Source organism: Caloenas nicobarica, chromosome 3 (genome assembly GCF_036013445.1).
Source record: "Caloenas nicobarica isolate bCalNic1 chromosome 3, bCalNic1.hap1, whole genome shotgun sequence".
Classification (NCBI taxonomy): Eukaryota; Metazoa; Chordata; class Aves; order Columbiformes; family Columbidae; genus Caloenas; species Caloenas nicobarica.
In genome coordinates, this window is record NC_088247.1 from 73980371 (window position 1) to 74003992 (window position 23622).

A 23622-nucleotide genomic window follows, 5' to 3' on the forward strand; every position below is an offset into this window, starting at 1 on the left:
TACATAGAAAAACATATTTCTATGGTTGTGTGCTGAGCGAGGTCATTATTCTTCTTAGCCTTAGTCTGACATTAGTCAAAATGGAGGCATACTGTCTTTCAAAGAAGCTTTATGGTTTCTTTTTTAATTCTTGAGAGTTAAGTCAGACAGCTCTAGAGCAATAGTCAGAACTACTGTTTAAAATAGTACATCATAATTCAGAATATCACAACAGTCACTTCCATCTACATCCAATATCAAATCAATGGTTACTACAGGACAGAAAAGTTGTAGCCAAAGGGAAAAACATTATCAATGATATTTCAATGTAGAATACAATTACTTCCTTCACTGCTATATTTTGTATACTTGATTAAAGCAGTAAAAGATTGTTTCTACATGAGAGCACAAAAAATGTAGTGAGCATCATAGATTTTTCTCCAAAATCCCCCCTGGACAGGGCAGTTACACATTACATAGGTGTATACTTAAAGGCAGAACCTTACTCCTCAATACATTAAAATCAAATTTTAGTCTTAAAATAGCTATACTTGTTTCTGAGGGTTGAGAAGTTTTGTTCTACCAGAAATTAAATACAAGTCCAGTCCAAACAGCCTCCTCCTCAAGTACTTCAGTACTTTCCTCACTTTTTTTTTTTCTTTAACTTTATATGTGAAAGCTGGGACTCACTTGCAAAATGTCAAGTAAGTTCCCAAATTTCATTAACTGAAGACCAAGAAGCTGGAACAAAAAATCCAGCCTGCTTGTTAGAGCTCTGTACAGACCGAACACAGTAAATAACTCCCAAACAAGACCTTGAATTAGAAAATAATTATCTCAAAATTTCCTAGTAAATAAACACTTAAATAATAGAATTAAAGTAATAAATCATATACATCATACCTCGCTGTCCCACAGGACTGGTGAACCATGTAGACAAAAATGGCAGGCCAGACACCCTCATATGGGCTGATATCAAAGTGGTATCTAAGAAGAAAGTTTAAGCTTAGTAAGGACAAACACCTTCTCATTCTTACTAAAAGCAAGTGAAAACAACTAGGTAACGTATACTCGACAGCATTCACTTGTTTCTGAATATACACAAAAAATTGACTTTACAGGCTTTATTTTCCAGCAATGTAAAGGAATATACTTCCACTAAGATAAATGGAACTATGCTTATGGAATCATAGAATCATTTAGGTTGGAAATGATCAAGTCCAACTCTTAGCCATTGGTTAGCCTTTGCCTTTGTTTAGTTAATAGAGACATAAATATTTATTTCAGAATCCATTTCTTAAGTAATGTAAAAAACTCTTTGTTCTACAGAGATGATGAGAGCTTTACAGGCACTCCTAAAATATTCTAGACTTTCCTCCCATAAACTGTAAAGATGGTGTTTCTAATAGTATATTTACTGGGGTTTTTTGTAATAATTTCTGTCACAAATTCTGTGAGACATGGTCTAATTTTGACAGAAGAAAATCGAATAGAAATTAGAATTAAGAATCTAATAGAATTAAGCCCAAACTTCAAAAATCAAACATTCAAAACTGCATTTTTATGTTTCATTAGCTGAAGACTTCTCCCCTCTCCCGATAGCAATATTTAGGCCTAATATTAGGGACCCACTCAGTAGAACTGTTGTCCTTTGATTATTAGTTAACCCCTTGCCCTGCACCTGCTGTGCTGCAAGTCTTCTGTTTACTTTCCATTGAACCCAGCTAAACACTTGTGCGTCCATGGCATACTGAACAGCACAGCAGGTGCACAAGAGCTTAAGGTAGCTGAATTGCTTGGAAAACAGTTAAATGTATTCAGATTGCTCAAACTAAATGATGTTAATATAATTTAGAATGAAACCTGTCATCTTTGCAAGCAAAAGTCATTTTTGCTGAGGAGGTGGCTTATATAATATCATCTAACAAAGCACAAGAAATTGTATCGCAAAGAATAAGCTTCTATTAGGGTGTAATCCTGGAAGCTGTTAGTACTCTGGCTTTCAAGCAAATCACTTCAGCATGTAATGAACTTTAACTGCAAACATATGCTTAATAGCATACGCTTGCATGCTTTGCTCACTCACAGCTACAATGCCCAGCGTCTAACAGGAGTGAGCGAGCTCTGGAGATGAGGTTTACAAAGACAACTTAGATTTTGTGACTCAATACCATAGAGTTTTGATTTTAGGCACCTGGACGCTACAGTAGAATTTATTGTCCTGGGCCAGAAACACTGATGAAAAAAATGAGATGGGTCCCAGTGTTAGTATTGAGTGGGGACTGACTGATAAAATACAGACAGAGGTAGATCTTCAGCACACAGCAGTCCCCCGAGAGCTGAAAGTAACTGAATTATTCTGGAGAAGGCCTAAGAGGCTGGATGGGAAGTTCTCCTCCAAATTTAGGCCATAACTCTAAACTCTAGCAGCTGAGATTAGTAACTTGGAATTCTCTCCAGAAATTTACAGATCTGTATCCCTTTTCCCCTCCATCAAGAAACACAGATGCACAAAACATACACACACAGAAAACTCGAACCTCAACCCCAGTCCGCTAAAACCTTAACTAAAAAACACACAATCAAAAAAATCCCAGGAATGACCTGAATTCTAAAATATATATTCTAAAACATATACAAGGGATGAGATCATGCATTTGCTCTTAACTACTGATGTTCCAGCTCAGCTTCCTCTCTGGCTCTGAGCTGTTGGTGACTTGGGACTATCAGAAAGCTAGCTCACCTCTACAATCCTTACATATAAACTAATGCTTAAAGCAACTACTGTACCTACTCATGCCTGAGGAAAATGCTACCGTTCTGATTAGGTATTATTTTACATTTTTGACAGATAAATTTTCATTAAGTATAATTAAGTATGAGAAAGAGATAAACCCCTATGATTTTGAGATGGTTCAATAATGAAAGTGCTTCCTACAAAACCTTCTCTTACACCTAGGGAAAAAAAAATCTTTTTTTTTCACAAACTGATGCAAGATACAACTGTTGCTATATGAGAGAAATACTTACAGTTCAATTTCTTTATAAATCTGTGGAGGCAGTGTGCAGTGCATGAGGTTTTGCCACTCTTCTGCTGTACAAACACTGTGGTAGGATAGCTTCTCCATCGTTACACGGTAAATACACTCTGAATGGCGGATTCTGTGGTACATCTGAAAAAGGGAAGTCATTCACTAATGTGAAATTTTTAATGAAGGAAAAAACATTTCTTTCTTGTATTCAAATGCTTATTCTTAAAATACACAGCTGCAAAAACACTAGTGTTTTTGGCTGCTCAACTTCACACATTAGAAAAGCGATAGATTATATGAAATTCAGTACATCTGGAAAACTGGGCCTCCTATCACATCATTCTGCACCTACTCACTTAGGTAAAGATCTAAAGTCCAGCTGATTTTTCACTGCATCTGAGGTCTCCCAAGAAAAAGAATCAAAGTGCAGGAGTTAGAAAGAGAGCTCAGTCCCTTGAAATATGTTAACAGAAAGAAAACTGATAACAAGGCACAATTCATATTTTGTGCCACTGTGTGAATTCAGCTACTAATTGGTACAAATATATGCTACCTATGAAGAGTAAAAAGTACATTAGATATTTATCATACCTATATTACTATGCAATAACTGTGAAAAACAACTACCGTTAACTATTAAGAGGTTCAGACAACTATTGCAGACATGGCATGGTTTGTAAATGAGTGGGGACACAACACTGCTAGTAAAGATAATTTTCTGGAGCAGTATGCCCTGGATGGTAACATTCACCATCTAGAAAGAGTGAACCCCCACACAACTGAGTGATTGCTTAGTCCCAAGTTTCATTTATATGCAGGACTTACCACTTGCCTTGAATCATGTGGAACACATTTAAGTAATTATCAGTAAAATTTGCTGCCCCAGTATATCGACTGCACAATGTTGCTGAAATGGCTTAATGTTAATCACCACGCTTAAGTGGCACTGTACTGTATATTACCTCCCATGAATATGACACACTATTTTTGCATCACATTTTTATTGCATTTATTGCATTTTTATACTTACATAATAATGATCATTACATTGCTTACGCTTCCTACAGGAATAGTAATTTTTGCAATGATAAAGGTTTGAAAACAAAAATAGCTACCCACTCTTATCTAGAAGTGTGGATAATTATGAGTGTATAGCGCAGCATATAAATGTATAAATAGATATCTTTGAATAGTAAGCATACGGAATCCAGAGAATACATAACATATCCATCCCCCAGTTAAATTGGTAAAACATATGATCTGAATTTATCAAAGTAAATAAGAATCATACTTTCTAACCAAAAAGACAAGACAGACAGGTATCATTCACAGCTCAGAGCTTGCTCTCTCAGTTTAACTACATTAAATTGATGTATCCAGAGTACAATTATTTCAGAAAGCATCAAATGAATCTCTGTCATCCTCATAAAATGTAATTATTCAACAAAGAATTCAATCATTCCCATTTCCTCGTTAATTCAATGGAGCAGATTTATGAATCACTTTAATAATCTGGAACATCAAAATCCTTAAGTAGGATTCTAAGTCTTCCTATTGTAACCAAGAGCTTACAAAACTGTAAATAAAACTTACATTAGCACAGTGTAAGGCTAAAGCACAAAAGACTGCAAACATTTTAAAGTTGTTCTCATCAGTTTTAGAGAAGGCACTTCCACTTATTTTGTTCACCATCTGCACAACACCTATTACACTTCCTCGGCTCACAATAGGCATGCACAGGATATTTCTGGTTGTGTAGCCTGTGTAGAGGTCTACTTCTCTGGAGAGCCAGAAAAGAGAAAGGAAAAAATGAAAAAAAAGTTAATATTATTAATTAATATTGATTCTCAGAAATGTTAACGTACAATATACTAAATAGTTTTAAAGCAGATGTAATTAGTACCTGCAAGAAGTTTGCCTCCAGAGTTCTCAAATATTTCCATCTATTAGGTCATATTTAGAAACAACTTTTTAATACTTTAATCTTAATTTGCAAGATAAAGAATTAATATTTCTTCAAATGTACTATCAGTTCATTCATAAAATCAAAGAATGCATTCGGGTACTCAGGCTCACTTTGTTAGTGAGCTTTTTTTTCCTCCCCTGAAACTAATCATATTGCAGGGAGGCTAATAAAAGAAAATCAGCAACAACCTCACTAACTGGGCAAAGTTCAGTAACAGGAAAAATAACTAAATTTTTCTCCATTACACTTATATTTGATAAAAATAATACTTTTTATTTGTATCTTTAATATATCTCTGATGGTTAAAGCTTTTAAACAGATATCTATAGGTTGTCTCCTCATCAGAGGTTCACAGCTCCATGAATGCATCCTAACATGAAATTTAAGTAGTAATTTTAAGTAAAAGGTTTGGTGAGCTATCTTCCTATCTCATGAATAACATCCTACCTATTAAAGCGTGGATCTGCATAGGCATCAGGGATGTTAAGAACTTCTCCTGTTCTTGCCACTTGACCAGCTATCCCTTTTTCTATAGAAAATCTGCAAAAATAAAAATGTGTGTTAGCTGCAGTACGAACTATCTGAGAAAACATTTTTCCAGTGGAGTTTGTTTCAGGCACGGTAATGGATATTTGTTCACAACCAGTGTCATTTTGATGCTTTTAGGAAAAAAAAAAAATCTTACAAGACAACAACTAGTAGCAAATAATAAAATAAAAACCCCACATATTAATAGATACTTTCTGAAAAAAAAAAATGTATAACTACGTAGCCTAATACAAAAGATGCCATAATATGACCATTTTAGCAACAAAAATTTGAAGTCTTTGATAACCCTGGCAGTTATGCCTAATAAACATGACATTTGTATAGAACCTGAGACTCATGTTTCCCTTTACAAGCTATTGATTTTATCATTCCTTTTACATATTCATTGTTTCTTTAGACACATCATGTGCAATATGGAGCTTGTTTCTTCTGGGGGGCAGATGGATTTGGTAGAATAAACTTTGGAAAAAGACCAGTGGAAATTTCAAAGGTAAACATTAAATTCATTTGTCATGTACACTTCAGAATAACTAGCTTGTTTCATCTCATGACATGCCAACAATGCCATGCTACCATGCAAGAAACTTAAACAGAACAAATATTGTGGAGTTGAATTAAAAAAAAAAAATCTAAAAGTCTGTCCTGTGAGGAAATAAATATAAATTCTTTGACATAAACCAGTTATGACATACAAGCACAGAAGAATTTGTGGAGAATAATAAGTAGAAAGAATCACATGTGGAACGCTTTCAAATCTAAATGTACCCGAGTAGTATCCTGGCCCCACTGAAGTTAGTGACAAAGCTGACAAGATTTCACCCTGCACAATCGATTTTAAGGTAGTTTCTTCTGCTGCTTCTTACGATATGTACATCACACCAACTTAAATCTCCTTCGCAATGACTGACTCAGCGCCACTTTCTTACAGATATTTAAGTTGTACTTCTCTTTCAGTATACAGAATCCACAAAATGGCTCACACCCTTGCACTCAGAGTCAACATTTCGATAATTTTAATACAGAAAAGATAGAAAGATATAAGCAAGAAAAAGAATTATCAAGAAGAGTATGAAAGTGTATGTTAAAGCAGGCCACCTTCTTTAATTTACACCACCTCCTTGCTTGTCAGTACATAAACTGCACCGATTTTGAATCCTTCCATTCACATTCCACTCACACAATGTAGTAAGTGGGAGTAAGTTTTTCTAAAGGAGTCTAAGTGAAGACATGAATCACATCTCATCTTGGCTCAGAACTTCAGAAGTATAAGGAGGAAACGAAAAAAATTATGACAAAATCTATGCTGAGTATTTTAACGAAATTTTAGAGCAGGATATTTAGTCATACGTTTCTTTCTTTTTAAGAAGCTGCAGGTTTAACACCTTCGTGTCTTTGAAAAATCTCAATTTGTATCTATCAAGGATTCATAATTTTTGAAAAGTGAAAAATGTTATATTTACTTTGTTGATTTGCCTCTTTCATTAAAGAAGTGCATGTGTGTAAAAACGATCTACTTGTGACATGAAGCAGAAATACACATCAATTTTAGGCAGAGAATACTAAGTATTCATTACAAGTCCATATGCAATTTCAAATCCACCACTGCAAGCATACTTCAGAATCACAATTATTTGAAAGTTTGAAAGTACTCTAAATTCACATGAGAAAAAGTAAAATTAAATTACTGGACTCAAATTGTTCAAAACCAATGACGTGTCCATACTAGATTCTACATATGCCTAATCCGTCTGTAAGGAGTACAAATTCCTTGCTTTGGATGTGTTTGAATCACACGGATTTTTAGTTCCTCTTGGGAAACAAAGTCCCATACTGGCAGACTACGGATTAGGTGCACCTTTATCTGCACCTTTACCTACCTCAGAACACCTCTGTTTTATTCCCAACATGATTTCCAAAAGGACCGCCTCCGGAAGACGGCATTTCCAGGAGTGACGTTATAGCTTCAGAGACGTTGTTTCGATGGCACTGCAATGTCATTCCCAGAAGTACTACCTTCTGGAGGCGGGTCCTGGTGGGAATGATATCACAGTATGACAAGTATTGTCAGGGTACCTGCAGATAGGCACAGAGACTGGGTAATAAAATGCCTGCACATCTGTAGTTATAAGGAAACTGCATTCTTCTGTGAGCTACTCTTACCTTATTTCTTTGGTCTTCTTGAAGACAGGTTTCCCATCATTTTCTTCTCCACTATCAAAAAGGTCTGAATACAGCTCTTTATTTTTGTGGTCAACCTGGAAGAGTGCACACCTATCTGCATTCACCAGGTTTTTTGCATATATCTATAGACAAAAAAAAAACAACAAAAAAACCCCAAAATTAGAGCTAATGGTCATGAGTTAGATTATCTTCAGTCATTTTTCTGGTAAAAACCTAAGTCTCTAGAAGATAAAAATTTTGAGAAATTATCCAGTATGAAAATCTGTTTGACGGAGCAACCACCCTTACAGCAATCTTTTAGAATACAATTCAAAATGAAAGCGTGTCTTTTATTCAATGGGTGGGGAATTTTTTGCCTTTTTTTTTTTGCTTGTTTTCTTTGGTTTTTTTGTTTGTGGTTTTTTGTTCGTTTGGTTTCGTTTTTTTTAATTAGAATGTTTTTCTCTTTGAGAAAAGCGGGAATATCTTTCAAGGCTTGAATGTTTGCTAAAAGAGAAAAGGCTTTCCTACTACACTGTTTTTCAAGTACAAGGAATGCTTTTCAAAATGGTATGTTTCCTTACCCTATGTTTAGATATTATGCACCTTAACTTGATTTTGAATAGATAGGATATAGCAAGACCTAAGAAGATTTTTGGCTTTTTATCTTTAATTTCAATGCAAATATATTTGTATTGAATATCCAGCAAAGAAAGACGTAACAGGGAGGCTAGTGTTTGTTTCTAAAAAAGCTACATGTGCCTGTAGTACATAACAATGAACGAACATGGAAGATTAGAAATATCATTATGGATTGCCCTATCCAGTAGTACAGGAAGTGTCTGTGCCTTCCTGATGCAAGGGACAGTCCTTGCACAAAAACTGTGACTTAGTAGTTCTACATGAGCTAACCAAAGCCCACAAGGTACCACTCATAGTCAAAAAAGTACCACAGTACAGCAATAGACTAGCATGGTGTCTATCATACTTTGAACTAGCTAGTTTTATCTTAGCAAAACTAACTGACAGTCAGCACTGATTGTCAGAACAGAATCTTGTCCCAGGAACACTGCAGCTCTTCAATGAAATGTTTCTCAGACATACAATAGACTTTCTGACAACAAGAGGGAAGAGTGAACCAAAGTTCAACATGGATCACTGTATTAACTGAAGATGCCATATAGTCAGGTTTCAAGAACATGCTCTATCCACTTCAGATAAGCTTCCTATGTTTCTTCTTGTCTCAGAAAGTATAGTAAGTGCATGGTAGAGCATGATCTGAGATGGACCTTGCTCAACCTTTTAAAATTGTATATAATACTTATCTAGTCATTCAGCCACAGAAAGAGGCTGACTACATCTCCATATACAATGCATGCAGGTGAGATATCTAAGAATTCGCGAGACTTCCATGTAAATTAATTAACTTCCCTCTCTTCTCTCCTGTCTTTCAAAAATAAAATAAAAAACCCTCACATTTCATGTTAATGCAAATAGACAAAAGTTAGACCTTCACAGAAAAAAACCCTATGAGACGATAAATCATTAGACATTAGGTTTTAATCCTGTGCCATATGAGCTGTGTAATGGGAGCTTCGCAGAAATCATAGAATCATAGAATGTCCTGAGTTGGAAGGGACCCACAAGGATCATCGAGTCCAACTCCTGCCCCTGCATATGACAACCCCACAGGTCACACCATGTGTCTGAGGGCGTTGTCCAGTCTCTTCTTGAACACTGTCAGGCTTGGGGCCGTGACACCTCCCTGGGGAGCCTGTTCCAGTGCTCCACCACCCTCTGGGGGAAGAACCTTTTCCTAATGTCCAACCTAAACCTCCCCTGGCACATCTTCCTGCCATTCCCTCAGGTTCTGTCACTGGTCACTAAAGAGACGAGTTTGGTGCCTGCCCCTCCTTCTCCCCTTGTGAGGAAGCTGTAGACTGTGATGAGGTCTCCTCTTCTCCAAGTTGAACAAACCAAGTGACTTCAGCTGCTCCTCATACTGCTTCCTCTCCAAACCCTTCACCAATGCCGTGGCACTCTTCTGGACACTCTCTCTATATCTTTTGTATCCTTTTTATACAGTGGCACCCAAGACTGCACACAGTGCTTCAGGTAAGGCCACACCAGTGCAGAGTAGAGCAGGACAATCCATCTAGACCAACTGAAAGAATCTGTGCTGGAAAGATTCTGTTGCTTTCTTCTCCATTTACTCCATCACAGCAGTAGAAAGTTGGGAAGACTGCAAGCTAAGGGGTAATTTTTTGGAAATATCTCCCATTTAGGGCATTAAGAAGTTTGAAGTTCTCAACCACTCATACCATTTATTCCTTTTCTCAAAACAGAGTGAATATAAACTGTGCAAAAAAGGACAAGGGGTGCAGCAAATGCTTCTCTACACTTATTCGGAAGCTGTATCAGATTTCTTTATAAAATCAATAGCACAGTGTTGATTTTACACAATTAAACTTTTGTGTTCTAATGCATATGACTCAAGATCTTAACTTGGTCATGACTCACACTTTTCAAAAGTAACTGCCTAAACACTGCTTAATTGAGAGAAATAGTTAATGGAATGAGAAAGTCTTACTTCTCCAAAGCCCTAGCTCAAATCCAGGCCAGTAGCTGAAGAGGAACACCAGTACGAAAGGTATGTTTTGCATTGTCAACAGGGAGGCCAGGGACCACCTTTTGGGTAGGTTGCTCGTAACTACTCAAGCATACTGGTAAGAAAATTTGCAAGACAACTTCTGCTTCCCCTCCTTGCATCTATACTCAAAATCACCCTTACACCACTAACTTTGCTGAGGGATATTAATGAAAATAAAAATTATGAGAATGCTAAAATCCCTGTACTTTATTCTTATAGGAACAAATCAAGCTTAAAGTGCAATCACCAAAGGATGACATAGTGAGGTGAAACTGAGTGTCACTCTTTTTTCACTGGGAAACACAAAATAAGCCACATAATGATAAAATCACACTCTCATAAAATGGCAATAAATGTGCAAAGATGCAATTCAATTAACTGGCCTAAGAAACAGCCAACTGCTCCAGCTTACAAAGGAAGCTGAGTATGAAACATCTACGCAGGTTAAAATGCAGAATCATGATGCAGCCAAGTGCTAGAAAAGAACATGAAAGAGTTAGCATATTTTACTGCCAGTTGTGTTTTCCACCAGACCTCTATTCATAGGGAAGAACAGGGAAGAATATCAATATTTGTTATAAATGCCGTATGTTATATTACACCAGGTCTTTTAAATATTAAGCTATTTTTAAGCAGTTCATTTAAATTGGAAAAGTCAATATTCAGAAATGTGTCCTATGTGCAGAATTCTTGACTGTTTATTAACTAGAATAAGACAAACACTGCAGGATATTTTCCATTATTAATATAAGTTTCTAAATAAAACCACTGTTATATTGTTTGAATTCTAAATTTATTGTTTTTTAATAGTTTAGCTAAGAATATCACTTCAAAGATTAGGGTAAGTATTGGAGTACTCTTGGACAGTAATTTTTTGAATATGCAAATTGAAGCAGTACTATCACAGACCTGATTAAGATTTACATTCAGGAAAAAGAACTGCAGTATGTGATGAATATGTTTAAAGCTAAAAAACATATTTCATATTTCAAACACTCAAAATGTGCTATGAACAACCAGTCCATTGGTATTTGTAAACACTACTCAGGAAATAATTCTGAGTTTGAAATAGATTCAAAAAATTATAATCCATTTCTCAACTACTTAAATTCATTGATTAAACACAGTCTTAGTTATTTCAGTGGCCTTGGCTTTAGTGGGTTTTATAAAATATTGACTGTCACTCTAGTTATGGGTGTAAATACTTTTGTAAAGCAAAAGGGATGTCATGTCTTGCACATCTCACTCAGTAAATGGGACAAATACTAATGTAATGTTTGACCTCTAGTCCTTTCTACAGACAATAACTTCTTCAGAAGTGTTTTGCAGCATGTAGCTGCAAATTAATACACCAAGCTAAAATAAAAGGAAAACCAGAAGCCTTTCTGTTACAATATTCAAGCCTTCTCTAAAATGTAATAGTAGCTATTGAGTCCAGAGACAGTCATGTTCCATTACTTATGAAAGCAGTGAAACAAAGTTGTCGTTGACAATGAAAAATCACGCTGACCTTTGCCGCTTTCTTCCATATAGAGATGTTAATACTGTTTGTATTACGTGTCCATTATAAACAGATCATCTATTTCAATGATGTAATGTCTTACTTCAAGAAAAGGAGAAGGAAGGACTCTAATAAACTTAAAAGTGAAAAAGACAACTTACCATTATATGTTCAAGTAGTGAATCTATTGCAACTATATTATCAAAATACGTTCTGCAGAGAAAGAGAAGTCAGTAAATAAAGGCATTTAGTCAAACATTTTTCAAATGGCTATCACAGGCTCTCGTTTTACAACCACTTAACCGTGGAGCCCAAATAGGTGAGGACAAACCTCTGAACCTTGAAAATCACTGACTGGCTTGCTATAGCACAAAGGAATTGAGAAATGGTCCTAGCTCTGTTCCTTTAAGCCATTATTCCACAATTACAGAATTGTAGAATATCTCTACAATATGTAGAATTTTCTTTGTAGAAAAGGAAAAGACCACAAAATGTTCCCTACCATGGATTGAATAGGCCCCTGTTCAGCAATACCAAGAATGTATCAAAATGCTTTGACACCCTTTGCACACTGAAAATTTTAAACAGAAAAGCAAAAAAGCAATCCAGAAGATAAAAAAATAGCAATTTCTTCCATGCTGATACATATTATCTATATGCTTTCAAAATATCTCATTAGGTTTTTGCATAGAGGGCTATGTACTGAGAACTAATGAAATCTATGTATTGTAGCTAAATTTGCATCATGTTATCCAACCCTTGGCACTATGTACAAGGCAACAATTTATAAAACTCTTAATGAGTCTTCTCTATCAACCCAGATGTAGCATGTTGAAGTTGCAGAAAAAGACTGATCTTGTCCCTTAAAAAAAAAAAAAAAACAAAACCACACAAAACCAAAAAAAAGTATCTCTGTTTCACAGCAAAGTCCAAGAGTCCAAGGACAGCCAGCAACATTGAAAGATAAAGGTCAAACTTATTAGTAAAAGAAGTCTAAATCTTCCACATGCCAAGTCTTAATAATCCTTGGATTACAATGTTCCCAGCAGACAGAAAGGCATTGTCCCATGGCCTTGAACATATATACAGCTCAATATAATATGTTAGTCTTACATTATCAGGGACTTGAAGAGGTGGAGCACTGCATAGGATGTTAAATGTTACAGAGCATGTCCCAATGACATTGCACACTAAGAATTTCCTTGCTGAAAAGGAAATGCTCTTTCCATGTAAGAGAAGGTACAGACCATTTCTAAGAGCAAATTAATTCTTTTCTTGCTAGTGTAAGTCTTCATCTACAGGAAGCTCATAAAGTTGTTATTAAATGATAACCCACTTTTGTGGCTCAAATCATAAGGTTTCTTTTTTATGAAAATTTAATTCTAGTAATTGATAATGCTGTCTGAGAGGTATTTTCTCACAGAAATACGTATTATATATTTGCAGTATTTATTGTAATTTTAATCTTAACATTTTAAAATAATTACAAAGTGTTTTAAAACAATCTCAGTTATTATGTACCATGAGTAAATTGCCAGCCCATAAATGTGGGTAGATTAAAGGAGCTCAGTACAGATGCTAGCCATATAAAAGCACTCTGGAAAGGAAAATAATGGTGCTAGACAATGCAGCAAGAGGGTAGCTCTGGCAAAGGAATGATGAGAGTGCCCTTTAGGAGACACAGTCTGAACCTAAACTGACTTTTTTTTTTTTTAAAAAAAGGTCATCCCTGATGAAAAAAAGCTAGGACAAACATCTGGATACTGCCCGCTTGCCATCCTTGCAAGAGGTAGACTCCTCACTGAGGTGTTCGTTCCTCATTTTTCAGCCAGGGCAACTGAGCTGCCTGCATTCCTGAGCAAAGGCACAGGAATCCTGGACATCCTCTAATCTCATCAGTTTGAAAATTGTTCTTGAAGACCCACAGAAGCGTTTGTAACAGCAAAAATCCAAAACATCTCATTTTTACACAGTACCATCAGTCCTTTGTGATGCACTTAGAAATTCTTCAACTAAATAGTTTGACAAAACACTGTTAAGCATCCTAGACTGCAATTTACCAAAAGTACAATTTTGTTTTGCCTTTTAACTTATTGGCTATCTCTACTATTTAAAGATGCTAGTAGCAGGAACAAAGAGAAAGGAATGAAGGAAGAGCAGATCACCTAAGACACTACACTGACTTTGCAAGTCTAAGCTCAAGCTTTCATACTTTTAACGTGTTTTCAATTTAATTTTGCATTTATTGTGACAAGAAATTAAAAGAAAATATGCTACATGCAGTTACAGCCTTTGAAAATGAAAATAGAGCATCCAGAAAATGCGACAGAAAAAGAACCATGTGGCAGCCCTGAGTCTTCAAGGATATATCTCTGAAGTGCCTATACTTATGCATGCATGTTGTGTGTTCACACTCATGTCAAAAAAGGGTGTGGAGGGGATGCTGAACCTAGCTAACTTGTAATAAAGCCCTTTCAAACCTTCTAAAATTGGCTGTGAAAAGAGATATCAAGCCTATTTGTCACATCTCAAAAGAGGGTCACACAACTCTGACAGGAAAGGGGAAAAACAGGCAAAAAGCTCATGCAAAAGATGACAAGAGTAAACAAATTCTGTAAGGTATAATCATATGGTCCATTTTCTTCTGCATAATCACCAAAAATAAAGTTTAGCAGGTACACATCACGCCACCCACATCATTCGTTCTTGTCCCTGTGCTGAAGCTTGCCCACCCTCCAAGGTGTGCCTTCACACCCGTTAGTGAGCTACAGGGTGAAACAGGTGAATTGAAAGAGCCAAGTTAAAAAAAGCTCATCAAAATAAATCAACAAGATTATAGTGCAAATCAGACTTACTTTGATACATCAAGCAAGAAGTCGTTCAGTTCAGTCTGCTTGGCAAGGCCTCGGCACACCTGGAAGCACAGATCATGTTATCATTTGCTCCAGGAGAACACTGAAGTCAGAGGGAAACTGAGGTCATGCAGTTCACCCATTTAACAAATATGAAAACATACCACTGCTTGTGTGTGTGTGTATATATATATATATATATATGTTACAGGACTGTATAAAATTAAAAGATGGATTTGTGTACCGGGCTTCAATCTCAGCCAACTGCTGAGTTAAAACTGTCAAAACACAAGTAACACCTTTCTTAAGACTCTTCAAAAGATATTGTTTGTTACACTTGTTCATGCTGCCCCAAAGGCTGCCACTGAATGTGGTTATGGAATCAGTTCAACTACATCTCCTTATCCAGACCCTTGGCTCTTCTCAGAATATTGTTGAACATTTTTGTTTGCTTTTTTCCTCACCATACTCTTTTACCACTTCTTTTCCAGTTTGCAAAGCAGCATGTAGGCACAACTGAAGACTTGACATCAGGCAAGCTTTAAGTAAGCTAAGTAGCAGATGATATATGCTTATCTTTGGGAGAAATCAGCATGAACATGAAAAACAGTATGCACACTGTATTTTAGAAGCAAAGAGTTAGATGAAGCAAAGTTTTGAACTATATTTTTACTTCACATAATTCCAAACTCTGTATCTAAAGTACAATTGTATATCTGTATACTACTACATGAAGCACTGAGGTCAAAAAAAGAAAAAAAGCCTCTACTGTTGGTACCTTTTACACAATATAATACCACTCCAAACTAGTAATTTCTTTCATCTGTGCAATGCAGATACAAATAAATATGCAAAATATGCAAACTACATCTACAAGCCTTTCTCTTGCATATAACTGGGTAACTAGGTACAACTTCTTGATACACACTACTTCCTAAAGCCCAGCTGTGAGCCTGGTAGATACAGCCCAACACCAGATCAAAACTCTTGCATTCTTCTCATGCAAAAACTTGGGAAGGGCAAGCCTTCTGCTTAGGAGAGAAATGAAAATGACCAATGGACTAAACTTTCCTGGTTTGTTTTGTCAGGTGTGAAAGGCTTCTCAGTTAAAGAGGGAGTCATTGTTACCAAGTGAAGGTACAACATCATGTAATTGCAATTCTACTGGCACACAATAGTGTACACCCGCTAATTCTGCCTAAATGTGCTGGAGTGAAGGACAATCCCAAAGAAAGTCAATGACTTCCAGCACCAAGGTGGCAAATGGTAGAGTCTAGAAAAGAAAAGCGGGAAGCTTGGTGCAAGTCTTCTGCCACTTATGAAAGACACCGTAAAAAAAAAAGAATGTCACAAACTACTTCCTGTGAGTTGACAGAAGACCCTATTTTAGCATCTTCTGTGAGTTGACAGAATATGTTTAGTTTCTGTTACTGTCTTCTAGCAGCTGAAGTAACAAAACCTATTACCAAGGCTGCTGGAGTTTGCTAGAGCAGCTGTCACTGTCTGGAGCTCCATTAGGCACCTGACCAGGGACAGCACCAAGTATCCTTAGTGGGAGTAGGTACAGGACCACGAAGCAGCTAGCAAGGATGGCTTAAAGTAGTCTTAGCAGGCAACGCCTAAGAATCTCAAGCTGAACACCAAAGCAGGAGGAAAGCAATCAGTTGGCCTAGCAGTTGCTCTCTTACAAGACAAACAAACAAACAACAAACAAAACAACAACAAACACACAACAAAAAAACCAAACCACACCAAACCAAAAAAAAAAAAAAACAAAAAAACCCACCACCACAAAAAACCCAAAAAAACTCACAAAACCCCCCCAAACAAACAAAAACCCCAATACCACAAACAAACAAACCCCAAACAAATCTGCAAATTGTTATCATTCTGCTTTAACAACTATTTATCTACTTTGTTAGAGTTTCTTTTTCCTTTAGTAAAAATACTGTTTGTTAAGTTATTTGATCCATGGTTGCAAGTGAGGAAAACTAGCTCAATGAACATAAAAAATAATTTGATCATAATCTATGTTCCTACTCATCAAGTCCTGGTAGAAGCAATGAAAAAATGAAAAATCCACACTTACTTGTACTTGATGTATTGCTACTGAAGCCCATGCAAGATTTGCTGTTGCAACCTGAAACAAAAGAGAAGAATCTAACTGAAGAAACCTTGAAAACTGCACATCAGCTCATTTTCTCTATCTAGATGTGAAGTAAATTAACTGAGCTGTTTTAGACTGGCAGGCAGTAGCAATTTGTGGGTAGACAGTTATTTTGTGAAAGTCTCAGTGTCTCAATTTTACTAAGGCACATTCAGTCACAAAAGAATCATTTTTTGTATCAAAAAAAGGCTTACCAATTGTCTTCCGAAGCAGTATTGGGAACCCATCATCTTAGAAATACAACATTAAAACAAACATCTCCTGAGCCGAGGGCTTTAAAAATTACATTATGCACATTGTTGAAAGGTTCTGCCATAGAAATAAAATATCGCATAACACCTTTCTGGGGCTGTATCTCTTCAGTCACAGCTATTTCCAGCTGTAAACAGGTACTGTTTCTTTCACTGCCATTTTGGTGGCAGAAGAACCAGACCTGATCCCTCAGCTCAAGACTAGTGTTTGAAGTATGACAGTTTCCAGGCAACATTTCAAACAAATGTCATGTAAACTGCAGTTAGCTAAGATGTGCTACTATGCATAGTCTCCTGTCCTTGAAACACATGAGCTTTATAAGAACACAGAGGACAGAAGTACAAGAGGTCTGCTGCTGCGTGCTCTCCTAAGGTACTTTTTTAATTTTATTTTTTTTAAACAGCACAAATTGTACACATTTTATAAAAACTGTTAACGGTATCCAAAGGCTTTCTGAAACCTGAAAATGAGAAGAATGCTTTAGAACACTCAAAAAGCAACCTTAAAATACTTTTCATTTACTAATAAAATACTTATGTTTAGCAGCCAGTCTTTTCCAAGTAGAACATTCATGAACTTCAGGTACAGAAGGTATTTCATGTAACATAAAAGATTCATATCTGCACAGCATAATGTATGTCTGAGACCTATCTGAATTTTAGATTGAGTAATGTAATAGGATAATTATAAAAAATAAATGTGTTATGTGTAAGCAGCAGAATTAACAAAGCCTGGTTTTGTATGAATGCCAGTTCTTTGTTCTGTGAGCAGGGACACTGGCACCACCACACTAATCCAGTCTCCTACCACGACCTCTGCTTGTTGCTGAAAAAATACCAGGTGTGACACTGAGGCTAAAGTAACATGACTGCCCAACTAATATACATATACGAGCATCATATGTATGCTAGGCTAATTAGGTTACCAATAAACAGAATATACAATTGACAAATATTGATGGGTTTTTATTTCCTTGGGAGGGCTAGTTTTAATATCTCTTGATTGCACATTTTCTGTTCTTTTCACAATAAAAATTCCAGTTCAGTACAGCTAAACTGCTCCATGGTGCATCTCATACCACTATCCAGACAACAGAGCTGGCTAGAACTCATGCCATTTTGTCCTAACCTCTCTGTTCAGGTTCCCTTCCCTGGGAAAGGGCACAGACAGAAACAAATGGTACATTCATCTTAATGCAAGAGCCAACCTAATTTCTACATGGGACATAACAAGGATCCTCACCCAGACATGACCGCTAAGATGCACTTCTAAAACCTTTAATACAGAGACAGCCTTCAAGACACCTGCTCCATGTTCAAATTTGTTTCTACTTGGCTAACAACTCATAACTTTGTATTGACAAATGGACATGTACGGACAACATAACTACACAGGCCTTATACAAACATATGAAACCATGCATTATAGATAACAGTCATGGAAATGGGAAGACGGTTATGAATGGAAATATCCAGATTGGGAAGCATCAGAAGGAAAAGAAACAGCAGAGAAGAGCTTTATGAATGGCACCTAGATTAGCAGGTCATCCAGGTACCAGCACATCCACACACAGCTTCTAAGGACATCTAAGGACAGTGAGTAAATCTTGATGACTCACAGAGATGGGACAGGCTAGAGAGACAAAAGATGTCAGCTCCTACAGGCTAAAGAAAAGGCTGACCCAAAACCAGCACATGGTTGTCAACCTAGGAAAGAAACCAGGAGACATAAGGACTCAACAGGTGGCATCCCTTGTCCTCCATGTCATTGCAATGCATCCTGGAGAGACTACCTGGATATCTGTACCTCTATGCACAACTCTCTGAAATATCACCTGGACACACATATCTCGGTGCCTGAGAGTGTGTGGAGGTAAGAATGTGGATGCAAATACAAGAAATCTCTGCTGTTTCACTTTTGTTTTAAAATAAAATCACTTTCACCTCTGACGAGACCTAGCATTTAGACTTGATGTACTGTTGCTATAATGTTGCAAAATTATGTTTAACAATAGGGCTCATTCACTGAGAAGCCACATCAAAAAAGTCAGGTGAAAAATTAAAAAAATAATAATAAATCAATGTTTCCATACTGTAAAATAAAACCTTACTGGCAAGTTAAAATTGAGGCTCAGGATAACTTGGGAGTGTCCTTTTTACACAAAGCGATTTCGTTTTTTGACATTCGATTTACACTTACATTTCATTCACCTTCTTTGCATTAACTTCTCAAACAACTCTAGAGTGAGTTTATAATCAATAGAGAAATCTTGAACCTGCTTTTCCATAAAAGAACACAAGGCAAAATTCTTGAGGTGTCCCTGTACTTGTATATGTAAATTTTACATCCTGTGAATGAGTAATATTTGATGAGAACAAAAAAATCAAGTACAAACAAGGTAAGAAACACATGAGAAGAGTGAGAGAAGAAAGTGTAGGGGGGCTGAAGTGGTGACCTTTGTGGGGAAGTGGGGAGAGGCTGGCTGTGAGCTCACCTCTTGGTGACTCAGACGGAAGGCTTCTTTGCCCCAGTGACGGTAAAGCTCCAGGATACCAATCAGATCACCAATTGCAGTAACAATTGGCAAACACAGAACAGATTTGATACGAGTCCCTGATTCCAGTCCAGTACCTTTGGGAAATCGCTCATCCTATAAAATGTAAACATAAACTGATAAAATGTAAATATCATAACATTAACATGAAAGATACATTGACATTTTCCTCCCTCTCCCAGCTGATCAAATCTGCAGGAAAATTATAAAACTCATAAAACCCATACCTCTTAGTATAATTTACACACAGTATTAAGACATCTACTAAAAAATTCAATAAAAAGTCTAAGCATTAATTTACATAGAGAGAGAATCTTATTGATGTAAAGTCAGAATCAGCTTTTATATTAGACCAAACTTTGGGTTCATTTTGATCATATATTTTCCTCTAATCTCACACGCAGCAAAACCAGCACTTAATTGCTAATGCCAGTCCAGATTAAGTAAAAACCCAAGTAAACAACACTACCCCACCACCCTCTCCCCCCCAAAAAATACCCCAAAGCATTTGTAATTATGAAGTGGACTGCTCAGATTTCAGTGTTATCAAGCAGATGGAAGTCCTTACAAGAGAAAAAAAAAAATCGAAACCTGAAGCTAAAGCTTTACATTATAAGGATTCATAATTCTCAACTGACTCCTGAAGAGAAAATGTGTTCCCAAAAAATTATGCAGGAGAGTAAGAATCTGTCTGTTTCCCTTGCTGATGCATCCTGTATAAGCTGGCTCAAAAGTTACAGGAACAAATACGAAAATAACCTACCAGGTGCTATAACAGACCCAAATTCTTAAATTTTAATCTACATAGGGAATGTCCAAGGCTTTATAGCTTCAGTTCCCGATGTATGAAAACTCACAAAGACCTGAGACACCACCAGGGTGTTACAGTTAGCAAGGCAATAACTAGCCTATGTCAAGTGTGAGAGATCCATTCTGTTCCATGTCAATCCTTCAGTACTTGATTCCTACCAGATGTTCCCTGCTGGCTGTGATTAGGCAAGACAGACACTCCTTCGGGGCTGATCAAAATCTCTCCTTTCTCAAAGAAAACAGCAAGTAATCTCTATCTTAATTACTAAGATGACAATCAATCTGAATGGCTGGGAACAAATGACAGACAAAAAGAGAGTGGGAAGCACTTTGCAACAGGATCCTCCTGATTTCACTTTTAAATTCTGCCCTCAAAAGAAAAAAAGAAAGGCCTAGCAAGACTACCTGCAAGTGCTTCCTTTCACTACTGAGACTCTCCTAAAACCCCTGGAAGGCAAACCATGTCGCCAAAATCCATCTCCTTGTTCATTCAATAATTCGCTGATACTGTAAACCAACAAAAAAATTCAAAACTCCTCCGCACTAACTCTTCCTCATTTTATTATGAATGTAAAATCAAAACACACAACCCTCATATATAAGGATATCATGATCTTGATTGGAAATTACCAGTGACAATTTAAGCCCTACGTGTGACTGAAAAAAACTAACACCACACACAATCTTTATAGATTATGTATAGAATGTTACATAACAATGTAACTGATTGTTACTACAGAGAAAGCGACTTCTGCCTTATGTTTTTGTGGTTTTGTTTAAGTCTACTCACGTTAGGCATTTAGCATTTTGTTTATAGCCTGTGTTTGCCCAAGAAAGGTCATGCATTTCCTAACAAATATTTTTTTTTAAAATAGAGACAGCAATGTCCAATTTTAGCCACAGTATCTAAAGATTGTTATTCTGGACAGAGCTCAAAAGAACAGAAAACACTGAAAAGAGAATTTAAACTTCCCTGATGTTCTCACAACCAGCTGATCATAAAGTGTTCTCATAAAGTGCAGTTTAAATGCTAGTCTGATACAATTGCATAGATGCAACTACAGAATGAAGTTTTTTAAAAAATTAAAAAGTACAGACATGCAGAGTGCCAAGAATTATCAGAATATCACCTTAGGGTTTTCTGAATCCTTTTATGGACAAAGGCCTGTATTTTGATATCGGTTACATTAGTGTGCCTTTGATGTAGGTCTACTGATGTTGTAAGATTCTAGCTTTACACTAATGTAAGCAGAGATCAAAGTCCTGTCTAATAACCCAAATTCTGACTGACATTCTTGTCAGCTCAATATACATTTCAGCATCAAAATACTCATTCTAAGAACATGCTGTAAGCATCTCATTAAAAAGAGAAAGCTTTTTACCCCCAGAATATCTTCTACTAACACCGTTTTTCTGGATCTGGCTACATAAGCAGATACTGTAGTGCCATGTGCGATGGGCCCTGCAGGAATGAGCCGCGGTTGTCCTTCTTTAGCTCCTGGTGGTGTAAATACACACAGACTCTAGTTAGAAGGAAGAAAACAAAAAGAATGGAATTAGAAAGTGTGGCTACTTTTACAGAGCTGCTGTGCTACCTATGTAATTCAAAGGCTTGAATAAAGTAGATAACATAGAGAAACACAGCTTTTGTGCTTTTGTCAGTGAAAAGTAGTTGGATAAACTCCACTTAACTGTTTTAAAATCTTAGGAAACCCAATTCTAAAGTCACCATTCAGAAAGTGGGTAACTCTTCTGCTGTTTCTTTTTTTCTAGGATGCACTTTTTTATTTCAATAAAAAATGCTCAAAAAGCAGACATAATCTTTGAATTTCTTGTTTATCTCATCCTAAGGAATGGTAATTTAAAAATTATCCTAACACTGTATTTCCAGAAATCCAAGTGACTGCATTTGTCCCCTGTAGAAGAAGAAACATCTGTCTTACTTGCTGCCTAAAACTGTCTCATTTGTTGCAAAGTTAAGCATGACAACATTAACTTCATGAAACTCATCCAGAAACATCTGATAATTGTTCTATAACAAAAATATTAAACAGGTTAATGCCACTGGAATGAATGGGATTGCAAATATTATTTTACAATTACACATATAAAGAGGCTGAAACCACAAACCCTTCTGTATGTCAAATACCCTTCAAATATAAAATTTCCTTCATTTTGGGGTGAAAAATAAACTTTATGGAACAGTAGAGTGCTGGAAAGCAATGTCCGTATCACAGTCTCTTTAAAATTTTCCTTTATTTTTCACCTCAGATAACTTGAAAAGAAGCAGGCTGTCAGCAACAACCAATTTTAAAGTCACAAAACCACAAAAAAACCCTGTCTCAAATGCAATCAGCCGACAGTTCATTTTACAAGCAAATAGCCTGTTTCATTTTTCTACCTTTGTCTCATTACATTCATCAACTTGTGTCTCCTAATGCTACAGAATCAGACTCTCAAAATTTTAAAGCATTTACCACTGTCACACCCTAGTCAGCATAGCAGAGCTATATTTAAACAAAGGGAATTTAGGTACATGATGAATAGATGACATGGCAAAGCTTACACAGTGTTAGAACAGCAGGGATCAAATCTCTATTTGCAAGACCTCAGTTTAATGTCTAATCTCTTGAGCTATACCTCCTTATACATTCTCAATATTAACAGAATCAAAGCACTACCTCGGAGACCCACCTTCTGCTAGCAAATTGTGTTTTCTTATTTACTATAATCAGTGATATAATCACTGACAAATACGCAAGAGCAGGAGTATATATAGGTAGTTCTACTGCTAAATAACTCTATGACTTTAAATTATGAACTTAAAGCATAAAAACTAAGATGAAATATTTTAAGCAAAGATCTTTTCTAGGAATAGATTTTTTTTTCTAATTTATATATCTATAATGCCACAGAGAGATGATAGTGCCACCACACAATGTATTACTAATGTTCCTGGTAAGAACGGACCCGTGTTGTACCAGTCCTTTGTATTGATTTTGCTTTCATTAGGGCTGTTACAAGGGTCAATCATCCAGAATTCGACAGCATTGATGGTTATGATAATTAATATTAGTTACATCTAATCTGTCTCCTACATTCATAAATGTTTCTGTAATAGTAGGCAAAAGCAGGTGCACAGGTACTCCA

The 23622-nt window shown here is 36.4% G+C and overlaps 1 protein-coding gene across 1 annotated transcript in view; it reads right to left on the reverse strand.

The window, feature by feature from the left end:
* The window catches only part of PDE10A (phosphodiesterase 10A), a 190977-nt gene that overhangs the window by 31524 nt on the left and 135831 nt on the right, over positions 1-23622 (reverse strand). The window contains exons 6-15 of the mRNA XM_065631131.1: positions 21855-21995; positions 19603-19758; positions 16779-16829; positions 14693-14751; positions 11999-12050; positions 7687-7829; positions 5425-5517; positions 4605-4791; positions 3010-3152; positions 883-966 (exon numbers count right to left, since the gene is read on the reverse strand). Coding sequence (XP_065487203.1) covers positions 883-966; positions 3010-3152; positions 4605-4791; positions 5425-5517; positions 7687-7829; positions 11999-12050; positions 14693-14751; positions 16779-16829; positions 19603-19758; positions 21855-21995 — 1109 coding nt within the window. The remainder of the gene's footprint in view (positions 1-882; positions 967-3009; positions 3153-4604; positions 4792-5424; positions 5518-7686; positions 7830-11998; positions 12051-14692; positions 14752-16778; positions 16830-19602; positions 19759-21854; positions 21996-23622) is intronic.